General features: G+C 56.1%; 1 protein-coding gene across 3 annotated transcripts; it reads left to right on the top strand.

Moving 5' to 3' along the window:
- The first annotated feature begins 5,942 nt into the window (after positions 1-5,942).
- ZNF853 (zinc finger protein 853) lies at positions 5,943-14,553 on the top strand. Of its 3 annotated transcripts, none has more exons than XM_058442627.1 (4): positions 5,953-6,521; positions 7,520-7,637; positions 7,914-7,991; positions 11,421-14,553. In XM_058442627.1, exons 1-4 carry the CDS (start codon positions 6,510-6,512, stop codon positions 13,238-13,240), a joined length of 2,028 nt encoding a protein of 675 aa, XP_058298610.1. In that variant the 5' UTR covers positions 5,953-6,509; the 3' UTR covers positions 13,241-14,553. The 3 variants fall into 3 exon arrangements, with proteins under 3 accessions (XP_032611750.1, XP_058298610.1, XP_058298616.1); XM_058442633.1 differs by having other exon boundaries at positions 7,515-7,637; XM_032755859.2 differs by lacking the exon at positions 7,914-7,991 and having other exon boundaries at positions 5,943-6,521.
- Positions 14,554-14,851: the final 298 nt, after the last annotated feature.

Below are 14,851 nucleotides of genomic sequence, written 5' to 3'. Positions count from 1 at the left end.
CTGGCTCTCCTAGCCTGAAGTGAGAGATGGAAACAGCAAACATAGAGCATTAAAAGATGGAGCTTACCTTGCAGGGATGAAATTTAACCTCCTGGGGCCAGGCGCAGTGGCTCATGCTTGTAATCCCAGCACTTTGGGAGGCCAAGGTGGGCAGATCGCTTGCGGCCAGGAGTTGGAGACCAGCCTGAGCAACATGATGAAATTCCGTCTCTACTAAAAATACAAAAATTAGCTGGACGTGGTGGTGTGCGCCTGTAAAATCCCAGCTACTCGGGAGGCTAGGGCAGGAGAATCGCTTGAACCCAGGAGGCGGAGGCTGCAGTGAGCCAAGGTTGTGCCACTGTATGCCAGCCTAGGTGACAGTGAAATTCTGTTTCAAAAAAAAGAAAATTGGCTGGGCGTGGTGGCTCATGCCTGTAATCTCAGCACTGTGGAAGGCCGAGGTGGGCAGATCACCTGAGGTCAGGACCAGCCTGGCCAACATGGTGAAACCCCGTCTCTACTGAAAATACAAAAATTAGCCAGGTGTGATGATGTGTACCTGTAATCCCAGCTACTCAGGAGGCTGAGGCAGGAGAATCACTTGAACCCCAATTGCTTGTTGTTTTGACAGAGTCTCACTCTGTCACCAGGCTGGTATGCAGTAGTGTCATCTTGGCTCACTGCAACCTCCACCTCCTGGGTTCAAGTGATTCTCCTGCCTCAGCCTACCAAGTAGCTGGGACTATAGGCACCTGCCACCACGTCCAGCTGATTTTTGTATTTTCAGTAGAGACAGGGTTTCACTATGTTGGCCAGGATGGTCTCGATCTCTTGACCTTGTGATCCACCCGCCTCGGCCTCCCAAAGTGCTGGGATTACAGGCGTGAGCCACCGTGCCCGGCTGAGTATTTTCATGCAACACACTTCCCTGTCCTGGAACGGTTGATGGCATTTATTGGGTGTTTGACCTGAAGAGCGACAACCGACATTTACACACTAGGCCACTGCCAATGCATGCTTTCCGTTTTTTAAAATTGTATTATTTTTATTTTCCTTTTTGTTGTATTCAGAGAATGCAAGCATTTCTAGGGAAGGACTCTTGAGAACATGCTCCATTAAAATGAAGGGCAGCGTCATCGATGCTCACCGCAGCATTAATCTCGGTGTTTCTCCCTAGTCTGCTGCTCCTCCCCAGAACAGAATCCAAACCTTTTCCATCATCTCCAGGAGGAGACAAACTTCCTGCAGCCCCACAGCTGCTGTCCGGGAGCAGCTCTAAGTCTGTCTTATTCCAGTCCCTTTCAAGGCACCACCAGCTTTTCTTCTCAGGCGCAAAGGATCAAAAATCAAAATGGCACTGGACTTCTCTACTAGCAACTCTGGAAGCTAGAAGACAATGAAACTGTTTGTTAATTGCACCACGGCACTCCAGCCTAGGAGACAGAGTGAGACTGTCTCGGAAAAAAAAAAAAAAAGTCTTTAACATTCTGAGGGGAAACAATTGCCAATCTATAATCTATAGCTGAGACAGGGCTGGGCGCAGTGGCTCACGCCTGTGATCCCAGCACTTTGGGAGGCCGAGGCAGGCGGATCATGGGGTCAGGAGTTCAAGACCAGCCTGGTCAATGTGGCAAAATCCCATCTCTACTAAAAATACAAAAATTAGCTGGGTGTGGTGGCAGGCACCTGTAATCCCAGCTATTCAGGAGGGTGAGGCAGGAGAATCACTTGAACCTGGGAGGTGGAGGTTGCAGTGAGCTGAGATGGCACCACTGCACTCCAGCCTGGGCAACAGAGCAAGACTCTGTCTCAAAAAAAAAAAAAAGGCTGAGACAGGAAGATCACTTGAACCCAGGAGTTCAAGGCTGCAGTGAGCCATGATGGCACGACTGCACTCCAGCCTGGGTAACAGAGCAAGACCCTGACTCAAAAAATAAGAAAGAGACAGACATAGTGTGAGAACAGGGATTAGTATGAGGATAACAAAGGCAAATCCCGGAAGGATGGCAGTGGAGGGGGGGTCCCAGGTTGACAGTGGGCAGCAGCTCCGACAGCAGCCTGCCCAGTGTGGTCCCGCAGGGAGGAAGCCCCTGAAGAAATGCCCCCAGGAAACAAGTGAAGCAAAAACCCTGACCAGATTGACTAGGTGGAAAGTTGAGCTGGGAGGTATTTATAGCTCCAAAGGAGGATGTGGGAAGGCTTACTAAAAGATTCTAGCTGGGGCCGGGCATGCTGGCTTATGCCTGTAATCCCTGCACTTTGGGAGGCCGAGGCAGGTGGATCACTTGAGGTCAGGAGTTCGAGACCAGCCTGGCCAACATGGTGATACCCCATCTCTACTAAAAATACAAAAATTAGCCGTGTGTGGTGGCTTGCGCCTGTAATCCCAGCTACTCAGGAGGCTGAGACAGGAGAATCGCTTGAACCCAGGAGGTGGCGGTTGTGGTGAGCCGAGATCAAGCCATTGCACTCCCGCCTGGGAAACGAGTGAAACTCCATCTAAAAAAAAAGAAAAAAAAAAAAAAAGAGATTCTAGCCCGGGCCGGGCATGCTGGTTTATGCCTGTAATCCAAGCACTTTGGGAGGCTGAGGCGGGTGGATGACTTGAGGTCAGGTGTTCGAGACCAGCCTGGCCAACATGGTGAAACCCCGTCTCTACTAAAAATACGAAAATTAGCCAGGCATGGTGGCACACGCCTGTAGTTCCCAGCTACTCGGGAGGCTAAGGGAGGAGAGTCACTTGAGCCTGGGAGGCAGAGGTTGCAGTGAGCTGAGATCGCACCACTGCACTCCAGCCTGGGTGACAGAGCAAGACTCCATCTCTAAATAAATAAAATAGCTGGGTGCAGTGGCTCATGCCTGTTAATCCTAGCACTTTGGGAGGCTGAGGTAGGAGGATTGCTTGAGGCCAGGAGTTCAAGACAAGGCTGGGCAACATAGGGAGACCTCGTCTCAACAAAAATAAATCAGCCAGGTGTGGTGGTGCATCCCTGTAGTCCTAGCTACTTGGGAGGCTGAGGTGGGAGGATCACCTGAGCCTGGGAAGTTGAGGCTGCAGTGAGCTGTGATTGTGCCATTGCACTGTATCCTGGGCAATGGGAGTGAGACCCTGTCTCAAAAACAAACAACAAAAGGCTCAGTGGGAGGAACTGTGTGTGGACTGGGTGGGACCCCTCTCTGGTGGCACAGGTGAGCAACGAGCCTGGGGGAGGGAAGCAGAGCCTGCAAGGTGTCAGAGAAGGGGCCAAGAGGAAGGTGAACCAAGGTGTTTCTCCCTGGACAGCATGGCAGAAGTGTCCAGTGCTGCCCAGAGGCCAAACATGATGAGGGTTTAGTGACGTGGACGTTGCCAGTGACGTCACGGGGAGTTGTCTGGCTGCGGTGAGGCCGGGTCGGAGAGGAGAAGGAGGGATGGGCAGATGGAGATATGGCAAAGGAAGGTTGGCTGTCAAGGGCAGGAGAGAGAAGTGGGTAGCTCTTTTATATTTTACAGACAGAGTCTTTTTTTTTTTTTTTTTTTGAGACAGAGGCTCACACTGTCACCAGGCTGGAGTATAGTGGCGAGTGGCGTGATCTCGGCTCACTGCAACCTCTGCCTCCTGAGTTCAAGTGATTTTCCTGCCTCAGCCTCCTGAGTAGTTGGGACTACAGGCATGCGCCACCACGCCCAACTATATATATATATATATATGGAGTGTGTGTGTGTGTGTGTGTGTGTGTGTGTATTTTTATTAGAGACAGGGTTTCAGCATGTTGGCCAGGATGGTCTCTATCTCTTGACCTCATGATCCACCCACCTTAGCCTCCCAAAATGCTAGGATTACAGGCATGAGCCACTGCGCCCGGCCAGCAGACAGCCTTGCTCTGTCGCCAAGGCTGGAGTGCAGTGGCATGATCATGCCTCACTGCAGCCTCCAAAGCCAGGGCTCACACGATTCTCCTGCCTTGGCCTCCCAAAGTGCTGGGATTACAAGCATAAGCCACTGCGCCTGGCCAGGGTAGCATGTTTTTAAGATGGGAGAGCCCTGAGGATGTGTAAATCCTGTCAGAAAGAAGCCATCGGAGGGAGAGGATAAAGACCTGAGGAGGGAGGGGCTCCTCAGGGCATGAGGTCTTGCAGGAAGCTAGAAGAGGCAGGTCCACACCTGCTCTGATCTTAAACTCCTGCCCATATCCTCCTCACCCTATCTGCTTGTCCTTATCCTGCCTAGCAGGCTGCCATCTCCACTTCACAGATGCAAGGCAGTCATTTGCCTGCAGTTACCTGGCTGCAAAAGGTCCCATGACCCTAGATGACTCTGTCTCCAAAGCCAGGTTCTTGCTGCACTTTTTCTAGCCTGGGGCAGAAGCCACCAGAGTGCAGGCTTTTCAGGCAAGGGCCAGAGAGGAAGCCTCAAACTCCAGTGCCTGTGGGGGCCAGAGAGATTCCAAAAACAGGACAAGGTGGCCACCTGTGCCACAGCAGTGTGAGCCCAGGGACAGGAGGAAGGGAGGGGGCTGTGCACCCTGAGGGCTCTTGTCCCCCGCCAGGAGGGCATTCCTGCTGCACCCCAGGAGCACCTCCCAGATTCAAGCGATTCTCCTGCCTCAGCCTCTGGAGTAGCTAGGGTTACAGGCATGTGCCACCATGCTCAGCCAATTTTGTATCTTTAGTAGAGATGGGGTTTCTCCATGTTGGCCAGGCTGGTCTCCAACACCCGACCTCAGGTGATCCACCTACCTCGGCCTCCCAAAGTGCTGGGATTACAGGCGTGAGCCACCACACCAAGCATGTTTGCTTGTTTTTAGATGGAGACATGGTCTTGCTCTATCTCCCAGGCTGGGATGCAGTGGCGCGATCATAGTTCACTGCAGCCTCGACCTCCTCCCGGGCTCAAGTGATCCACCCACCTTGGCCTCCAAAGTAGTTGGGATTACAGGCTACTTTTTAGTAGCCCAGCTAATTTTTTAAAAACCTCTTTTGTAGAGATGGGGTCTTGCTATGTTGACTAGGCTGGTGTCAAACTACCAGCCTCAAGTGATCCTCCCGAAGTGCTGGGTTTACAGGCGTGAAGTACCATGCCCTGCCCCCAGGTCTTTGGGTTTTTCTGAAGAATTTGAGCATCCCAATTTGAATTTGAATTCTCCAGGTTAGAGAGGTTTGTGCACCAAGAACAGGAAAGTTAGGTGGTGGAACATTAAGACGGGGTCAGGGAAGGCCTCCCTTGGAGAAGACCCCTGACCCAGGCAGGAATCCACTTGCCAAGTAGGGAAAGAGGAGAGGAGAGGGTGAGGGAGGTGGGAGGCCTGACCACCAGCCTTGTGGTCAGCGAAAGGCCGCAGGGGCGCTGGGAGGGAGGATTCCAGCTCTGCCAGTTCTCCACGGTGGCCTCATTTGATCTATGCGGGTCACAGTCCCTGATCGGGGGAGGGAGGCACACACTCCCTACTGGCCTGCCGTCCCCAGCCCAGGGGTCCAGGAGGAGGGCTCCACGGTGCGGACCCGGGTGGCCTCTCCAGGGCCTGCTCGGGCCGGGCCCGGATGGCGCCTACTCCCTCTCCGAGTGCCATCGAATTAAGTGCTAATTAGCCACAATTTGCACCCCGGCCGGGGAGCCCCGAGGCCACGCCTGCCCTGTAGGGGGTGGCAGGGATCGGGCTGGGTACCCCCCACCCAGACACCCAGGCACTGACAGTCGCCAACCCGTGGCGCGAGGACACGCGCAGCAGGGATGCGGCACAGCGCGCTCTGCGCTCGGCACCGGCCAGCCCGGGACGCCCCGGGGGCCGCCGCATCGTGTCCCCCGGGCCGGGTGAGTGGCCGGGCCGGGAAGGGTTAAGCCCACCGAGCTGTGGATGCCTAGAGCGGCGGCGGCGGCGGCGGCGGCGGGGGCCGGGGCGCGGGGGCGCGGCGGGCGGGCAGGGGCGGGGGACAGGATGCGGATGCCGGGGGGGACTTCCTGTGCCGGCCCCCGCGCCCCCGCCCCCGGCCCGGCCAGCGGCCCGCACGGACGCACTCCCGGGCGGGCGGGCGAGCCCAGGGGGACCCGGCCCTGCCGCGGCGCCCGCCCCGCCCCCGCCCCGGCCCCCGCGCGGCCCGGCCCAGGCCGCCCGCAGGCTCCGGGCACCTGTAGCCCCCGAGGCCCCGCGTCGTCTGGCCGCCGCCGACCCCAGGCGGGGCCACCCCGTGGTGCCGACCCCGGGCGCCGGCCTGGATCCCGCTGCCCGCGATGGTCCCGGGGGGCCGGCCCTGAGCCCCGCGCGGGATTCGGGGCGCTGCCTCCCGCCCCGGACCCCGCCGGAGAGTCTCCACCAACTTCTGCTCGGCCGCTCCTCTCGGCCCCTTCCCTTGGCCCAGGGCGACCTCGGCAGCCCAGACGGCGTGGACCCTCCGGAGTGCCCAGAAAGCCCCCGGGGGGGCCCTGCGCCTCCCGGTTCTTTCTGGATGGAGGCGCCTCCGGAAGGAGCCGGCTGCACGCCGTGGCCTTCACCTCGCAGCCTCTGCTGACCACACCTCCCTAGCGCAGAGGCTGCCCCGGGCGCAGGAAATGCTCCACCAGGTGAGGCCCAGGGGGGTCGTTGGCGCTGGGCAACCGGGGACGCGTCGCTTGAGAGAGTTTGGACTGGATGGCACGAGTCGGCCTGTTTAGGGGAGAGGGGCCAGCTCTGCACGGGCCAGGGTGGACTCTCAGGAGCGCCTGGGCACAGGGCCAGGCCGTGGGTGACAGTGCTCTGGACACCTGCCTTGCCCAGGAGCTGGGGTGGCAGCTGACACACGTGGCCTGCTGGTGGCCTTCTCAGAGCAGGCCAGGAAGGCAATAGAATGGAAGGGCGCCAGGCGCAGTGGCTCACTCTTATAATCCCAACACTTTAGGAGGCCGAGGCAGGAGGATCGCCTGAGGCCAGGAGTTCGAGACCAGCCTTGGGCAACATCGTCTACAATATTAAAAAAACATAAAAATTAGCTGGGGGTGATGGCACGCACCTGTAGCCCCAGCTACTCGGGAGGCGGAGGCAGAAGAATCCCTTGAACCGGGGAGACGGAGGTTGCAGTGAGTCCAGATCGCACCACTGCACTCCAGCCTGGGCGACAGAGTGAGAATCCGTATCAAGAAAAAAAAAACATATTAAAAAAAAAAAAGGAGGCAGGGAGGATGTTGATGGACAGTCTCTCTTTGGCCCCAGAGCTCCCCGCCCTGAATGTCCCTTTGGTGACTCTAGCTTTCCTCCCTTGTGAAGGGCTGATACCCACAGTTGTGTCTCAGTGGGGCTACCCCACTCTCCATCCCCCTGTGAAAAGTCAGGAGAGGCAGCCCTGCCTCTGTGCAGGTGACAGCCTCTGGTGCTGTCTGCCACCTCCCCAGCCCTGAGCCTCCAGGCCGCCGGCACCCTCCGTTCCCCACTGTGGTCTGGACAGTTTTGTAGTTGCAGCAGGTGTGGAGCTGACTGCTCTGGGTGGCCCGAGGCAGAGGTGTAGGGCCTTTGGGGGCCTGTGGCACCTGGCGGGGGGCTCAAAGCACTCCAGCCCGTCTAAACCGCTTCCTTCCTTTCAGCACAGCCGACTCCCGGGAATTGGGGTCTGACCGTCAGGATGGAAGTGGGGTCAGCCACCGAGACCTTCGTGCTGGAACTTCGATGTCTTGAGGATGGGGGCCCAGGGCCTGACACCCTCTCAGGTGAGGGCCTCGGGGGATCCCTTGACAGAGCCCCATGCCTGCCTGCTGTGGCAGAAAGAGGCTCAAGGGTGGCGGGCAGCCTGCACAGACTCACACCAGCCAACCTCAGCTGCACTGAGTAACACCACCAGCTCTGCCTTGAGATTTCCTAAGGTGGCTGTGTCAGGCAGGCTGAGGCCAGACTGATGAGGGGCTCCCTGCTCCCCAAATGGGTGCTGACTGGACTTACACTCACACGTGCTGCTGGCTGGAACTCATTGCTGTGTTTCCTGGCAGCCAGAGGGCCTCCACCATCCTCCCACCTCGCCCCAGCTCCTGAGTCAATCTCCACTCAATTTCCCGGATCCGATTCAGGTACTGATAGGCTCTCTTCCTCTGCCCCTCCTGTCCCAGATGTTGGCTCCATGGCTTCTTCTCCCCTGTGGCCTCGTAACCTTTTCCACTTTACCTTGACCTCTGCTGGCATCTGTTTTTCTCTACCTGATGCCCAGGGGCAGATGTGGTACTGCAGAACCTTCCAAGACCTCTTCCTCTGGTACCCACTCTGGGCAAACCTTTTCTGGTAGCCACACTCATGAGTGCCAGTTTCCATTCTGTGCTTTAAGGGTGCTGAGTGAGGGCCTGGGGCAGGGCGGGACAGAGCTTGAAAAGGACCAAGGGAATTGGAGGGGTGGGATGGGGATGTGTGGAGTCAAGAAGGACCCTTCTGACCGGGCATGGTGGCTCATTCCTGTAATCCCAGCACTTTGGGAGGCCGAGGCGGACAGATCACTTGAGGCCAGGAGTTTGAGACCAGCCTGGCCAACATGGTGAAAACACCGTCTCTACTACAAATACAAAAATTAGCTGGGTGTGGTGGGCACCTGTAATCTCAGCTACTTGGGAGGCTGAGGCAGAAGAATCACTTGAACCCAGGAGGCAGAGGTTGCAGTGAGCCAGGATCATGCCACTGCACTCCAGCCTTGGTGTCAGAGTGAGAGTCTGTCTCAAAGAAAAGAAGAAGAAGAAGAAGAAAGGAAGACCCTTCTGACTTGTAAATTTGGCTGACAAAACTTTGGGGAGGTATACACGTCAGACAACATTGAACTAGATGTTCACTAAAATGCCTTTGTTCAAAATGCTGAGGTCAGGCACAATGGTTCACACCTGTAATCCCAGCACTTTGGGAGACCGAGGCAGGTGGATCGCTTGAGCTCAGGAGTTCGAGACCAGCCTGTGAAACATGGCAAAACCCCATCTCTACAAAAAGTTTAAAAAATTAGCTAGGCGTGGTGGTGTGTACCTGTAGTCCCAGCCACTTGGGAGGCTGAGATGGGAGGATCGCTTGAGCTTGAGAGGTTGAGGCTACAGTGAGCTGAGATTGCGCCACTACACTCCAGCCTGGGTGACAAGAGTGAGATCCTGTCTAAAACAAACAAACAAAAACTGAAATTGCTGCCCCAGGGAGTCAGAGTGGCCTGTGGTCAAGACTGTGCCAGAAAAGAGGAGACTCACACAGAGGCACAATCTGTCTCGTTCCTCCCAGAAGGGGTAGGAGAAAGGAGTGTCCATGAGACATTGAACTTGCTGGGGGGACAGTTTTCACCCTGTCTTCTCCTACCATGTGCTTCCCCCCAGCCGATGTAAGTGTCTATGAAAAGCACACTCACGGATCTATTAGCCTAACCAAAGGTTATTAGGAATATTTTACTAGAGGAAATTATATGCATACAGATCTCCCTTGGTGGATTTTTTTTTTTTTTTTTTTTTTTTTGAGACAGAGTCTCGCTCTGTTGCCCAGGCTGGATTGCGGTGGCTAAATCTTGACTTGCTGCAACCTCCACCTCCTGGGTTCAAGCAGTTCTGCCGCAGCCTCCCGATTAGCTGGGACTATAGGTGCATGCCACCATGCCCAGCTAATTTTTGTATTTTTAGTAGAGACAGGGTTTCACCATGTCCCTTTTTTTTTGATAAGGAGTCTTGCTCTGTCGCTGGGCTGGAGTGCAGTGGTGTGATCTCAGCTCACTGCAACCTCTGCCTTTCAGGTTCAAGCGATTCCCCAGCCTCAGCCTCCCGAGTAGCTGGGACTACAGGTGCACGCCACCACGCCTAGCTAATTTTTTGTATTTTAGTAGGGATGGCTTTCGTCATGTTGGCCAGGATGGTCTCGATCTCCTGACCTTGTGATCCATCTGCCTTGGCCTCCCAAAGTGCTGGGATTATAGGCGTGAGCCACTGCGCCCGGCCATCCCTTGATTTTATTAAATCAATATATTCCTGGAAAAGTGGCCAGAAAGCAAACTTTTATAAATCAAAGCATTGTCTTCCATTACAAAATGGAAAACATATGATGTTATAGGGAGAAGAGATGTTGAAATCAGATTTGGGAACGGAGAAAGCCTCCTCAAGTCACACGTAGAAAGAAGGATTGGGATTTTCCAGTAGCACAATAGTAATACTCAAAACGAGAATCTCATGGTGTACAAGGTGCGGAAAGAGAAGCGTAGTAACGGAGTGGTGCTGTTTTTGTAGGGCCTCCCAGGTTTATGCCTCCCAAAGTGTTGGGATTACAGGCATGAGCAACCGCGCCCAGCCAAGTTAGTCCTTTGTATTCCTGAATGACGATCTCAAACAGTCCCAGTCTCCTTGGTATTTTTTTGTTACTTTGCAAACCAATCCTAACCTTCAGAGAGAGGGAATTTTCAAGCACCTACCAGGTTCCAGGTACTATGCCAGGGCTCTCCTTGTTGTACTGTTTAAGCAGATGGTGTGGGTATCACTGATCTATTTTATAGACAGGACTGTGAGCCTGCAGGAGGTTGTACACCTGCGGACTGGTGGAGTTAGGTTCTGAACTGAGGACTTCCCGCCTGAAACCTAGTGGTCTCTCTGACACTTTGGTGATTTTTGGAAACTATTTGTGGTAACACCTCCAGGCAGCTTTATATAAATTCTTTATTATTTACAGAGAAGGAGAATTTCATTTATTTAAGGTGTGGCTGTAACTGAGGTCGGAGTTCATCATGGGGTTGATGGCTTGGCCGTTGGGAGAGCCGGTTCCGTGGTTTCTACTGGAGGGTGATTAAGCACAACAGATTTCTCAGGATGGTCAGGGAGTCCCCCAGCACCCCTGGTAGTGCCAGTGCCAAGATCAGAGCATGGAGCCTGTGTAAAGGGAAGCTCCAAGGAGGGATCAGGGAGCTGGGGTCCAGAGGGAGGTCACCAGCATTCCCTTGGCCACCTACCTTCCTTCCTTCCCTTCTTCCCTTCCTTCTCTCTCTTTCTCTCTCTGTCTCTCTCTCTCTCTCTTTTGAGATGGACTCTCCCTCTGTCGCCCAGGCTGGAGCACAGTGGTATGATCTTAGCTCACTGCATCCTCCACCTCCTGAGTTCAAGTGATTCTCCTGCCTCAGCCTCCTGAGTAGCTGGGACTACAGGCACCCGACACCACACCCGGCTAATTTTTTGTATTTTTAGTAGAGACGGGCTTTCGCCATGTTGCCCAGGCTGGTTTCGAACTCCTGAGCTCAGGCAATCCGCCCACCTCAGCCTCTCAAAGTGCTGGGATTACAGGCGTGAGCCACGGTGCCCGGCCACCTGGGCACATTTCCAAGCCACCCCCGGCCCCTGCAGTATTTCAGTATCTGCTGGGCTGCTATTGTTACTTGATCCAGCACTTTTGGGCTCCTGCTAAGAGCATGTTAGTGTATCTTTGAGGGCAGGGTGAGGGGCAAGTCCTGGGGTTTGGACCAGAGAGCTTCCTGTAGATCTTTCTCTCTTGGCTTCCTGCCATTTCTTCCACAGGTGGCAGCGGTGGGAGCGAGAGTCAGGAGGAGGAAGAGCCTCAGGAGGGGAGCAGCAGCCCACAGCGGCCAGCAGTCTCGGCCCCAGTGGGGGCCAGTGAAATCACTGAGGAAACCCGGCCGGGACAACGGGAGTTGCAACTGCAGCAGTTAGAACAGCAGCCCGAGCTGCAGCAACAGCTGCAGCCACACCGAGAACTGCAACAGCAGCCGCAGCAAGATGGGCAACAACAGCTATCTCAACTACAACAGGAAAAACACCAATCCATGCACCATCAGGAACTGAAACCAGAACTGCAGCTAATGCACCAGCAGCAACAGTTACAGCCACAGCAAGTGCAAGAGCAACAGCTGTTGCAGCAGCAGCAGGAGCAGTTACAGCCGCAGCAAGCACAAGAGCAACAGGTGTTGCAGCAGCAGGAACAGCTACAGCAGCAAGTGCAAGAGCAACAGCTGTTACAGCAACAGCAGGAACAGTTACAACAGCAGCAGCTGCTACAACAGCAGGAAGAATTACAGCAGCAACAGTTTCAACAGCAGCAGGAACAGTTACAGCAGCAGCAGCTACTGTTGCTGCAGCAGCAGGAACAGTTACAGCAGCAACTGTTGCAGCAGCAGCAGGCACAGTTACAACAGCAGCTGCTGGAACAGCAGCAGGCACAGTTACAGCAGCAGTTACTGCTGCAGCAGCAGGAACAGTTACAGCAGCAGCAGCAACAGCAGCTGTTGCAACAGCAGCAGGAACAATTGCAACAGCAACAGCTGCAGCCTCCTCCCCTGGAGCCCGAGGAGGAGGAAGAGGTGGAGCTGGAGCTCATGCCGGTGGACCTGGGGTCAGAGCAGGAGCTGGAGCAGCAGCGGCAGGAGTTGGAGCGGCAGCAGGAGCTGGAACGGCAGCAGGAGCAGCGGCAGCTGCAGCTCAAACTGCAGGAGGAGCTGCAGCAGCTGGAGCAACAGCTGGAGCAGCAGCAGCAGCTGGAGCAGCAGGAGGTGCAGCTGGAGCTGACCCCGGTGGAGCTAGGCGCCCAGCAGCAGGAGGTGCAGCTGGAGCTGACCCCAGTGCAGCCGGAGCTGCAGCTGGAACTGGTGCCAGCTGCAGGGGGCGGCGGAGCAGCGGTCCCCGGGGCTCCGGCCGCGGTCGTGGTGGCTCCCCCGGGCTACGTGGTGGTGCAGGAGCTCATGGTGCTGCCCGCTGTGGCAGCACCGGCCGTGGTGGCCATCCCGGGCCCGGCAGGCAGCGCGGCGTTGACCCCTGCACGGCAGCGGCGGCGACGGCGCGCTCGGGACCGACCGACCATCTGCGGGGAGTGCGGCAAGGGCTTCAGCCGCAGCACGGACCTGGTGCGCCACCAGGCCACGCACACGGGTGAGCGGCCACACCGCTGCGGCGAGTGCGGCAAGGGCTTCTCGCAGCACTCGAATCTGGTGACGCACCAACGCATCCACACGGGCGAGAAACCCTACGCCTGCTCCTACTGCGCCAAGCGCTTCAGCGAGAGCTCGGCGCTCGTGCAGCACCAGCGCACGCACACCGGGGAGCGACCCTACGCCTGCGGGGACTGTGGCAAGCGCTTCAGCGTCTCCTCCAACCTGCTGCGCCACCGGCGCACGCACTCGGGCGAGCGGCCCTACGTGTGCGAGGACTGCGGCGAGCGCTTCCGACACAAGGTGCAGATACGCCGCCACGAGCGCCAGCTGCATGGCGCGGGCCGCTCCAGGGGCCTCGGCCTGCTGCGCGCCTCGCGGCCCGCGGCCCTCGGTGGCCCAGCCCGCGCGGAGCAGGCCGCTACGGCCACTGCGCCCGCAGACAAGGCGCTGTGAGGGCCGTGATCGGGGCTGCCTGGCTGGGAGGGGACCCCCCACCCGCCTCCACCTGAAAAGCTCCTTGACCCAGGTTCATGGGCGCTGGAGGCATCCTGGAATATCCCTGGAGTAAAAGGCTTCCACCATCATCATCATCATCTCCCGGATTCCCTGAGAAAATACCAGGTTCACAGATTCACCGCTAGAAAAAACCTTCCGCCAAAAGAGAAGTGGGCTGGGGCTGAAACAGCACACGGGACACGTTTGTCTGCCCTTTGAGGGGTCTGCCAAAAATTTTCCCTCCGGGCAAACTGGACTTACTACGAACGCGGAAAAACTCCCAGTGGCGAGACGATTAACGACACTGGCCGAGGACTGGACACCCACCAGGGAATCAGACGTGGTAAGACACACATGGAAAAGCTTCGATCCTGGTGAAAATGATCCCGAGGAGAAATTCGGGGAGGAAGCAAACTTGTTTGCACTATGTAGAAACTGACTAAGGCATCGAATCGTCCTCAGAGGCATTTGCCTTGAAAATACTTTCCAAGATGAAAATTTATCAGGGTGGGTATAATTCTGATGAAAACGCCTGTGTTCATCAACACAGGGTCAGAGCGCCCACGGGGTCAATGTGCAAATCCAAGCCAGGAAGTCCTGCTCCGGGTGGAAGGTAAAACCTTCCCTTCAGGGAACCAGGGGCTCCCGCGGGCATTGGAGGCAGGTTCTTGGCCTCTGCTGCCATGTCCCCCAGTCCCCCCAGCCCGCATTAATGTCCTCTGGAATAAGAGCCTGTGGCTGAAGCAGAGGGCCTTCTGGGAGAGCTCTCCAAGGTATGGAAGGAGGGTCCCCCAGAAGGAGCTCCAGGGTAGCCCCACTGTGGCCCCCCTGGCCTCCACCAGCTTCATGCTTCTCAGATGCTACCCAGGGGCCGGCACAGGGAGACCGGGGCAGATTTCTCCTGCACCAGGCTATGGAGGTTTGGAGGGCTGCCTGAGCAGACCCTGTGCCATGGCTGGGGCTGGGGAAAGAATATCTGAGACAAGGTTTGGGAGCAGTGCTCTTTACTACGTTTACCAAATCGTCTGGGGCAGGGGCTGTGAGCCGCAGCAGTTGCTGGTGCCTTGTGGGAAGGTGGGGCAGAGAGGAGGCTGCCCGCCACCTCTGCCCCCAGTCACTTCCTGCTTGACCTGACTCTTCACATGTAGCTGCTTAATTCCTGCCCCCTCCCCCCAGCTGCTTCTCCTTTACTAACACACCTGCTACGTTTTACACATGTGTTGGTAAGTGAGAAACAGAAATGAAAAATAAATTAAAATGCAGAAATACAATGTCCTTGTCTTGGTGTTTTCACTTCTGGATTTTGTGTCTTCCATAGGGCTTCCTTTCTTTTCTTTCTTTCTTTTTTCCTTCCCTTCCCTTCCTTTCCCCTGTCCCCCTTTTTCCCTTTCTTTCCTCTTTCCCTTTCCCTTCCTTTACTTTCTTCTTTCTCTTTCTTTTCTTTCTTTCTTTTTTAATGTTGCCTGGGCTGGTCTCAAACTCCCAGGCTCAAGCAATCCTTCCACCTCAGCCTCCCAAACTGCAGGGAGTACAGGTGTGAGCCACTGTGCCTGGCCAAAGATTCATTCC

The sequence above is a fragment of the Hylobates moloch genome, unplaced genomic scaffold (genome assembly GCF_009828535.3).
Source record: "Hylobates moloch isolate HMO894 unplaced genomic scaffold, HMol_V3 SCAFFOLD_1, whole genome shotgun sequence".
In the NCBI taxonomy this organism is placed as follows: Eukaryota; Metazoa; Chordata; class Mammalia; order Primates; family Hylobatidae; genus Hylobates; species Hylobates moloch.
The sequence above is the reverse complement of the archived record's forward strand: the minus strand, read 5'-3'. Positions and strand labels throughout refer to the sequence as shown.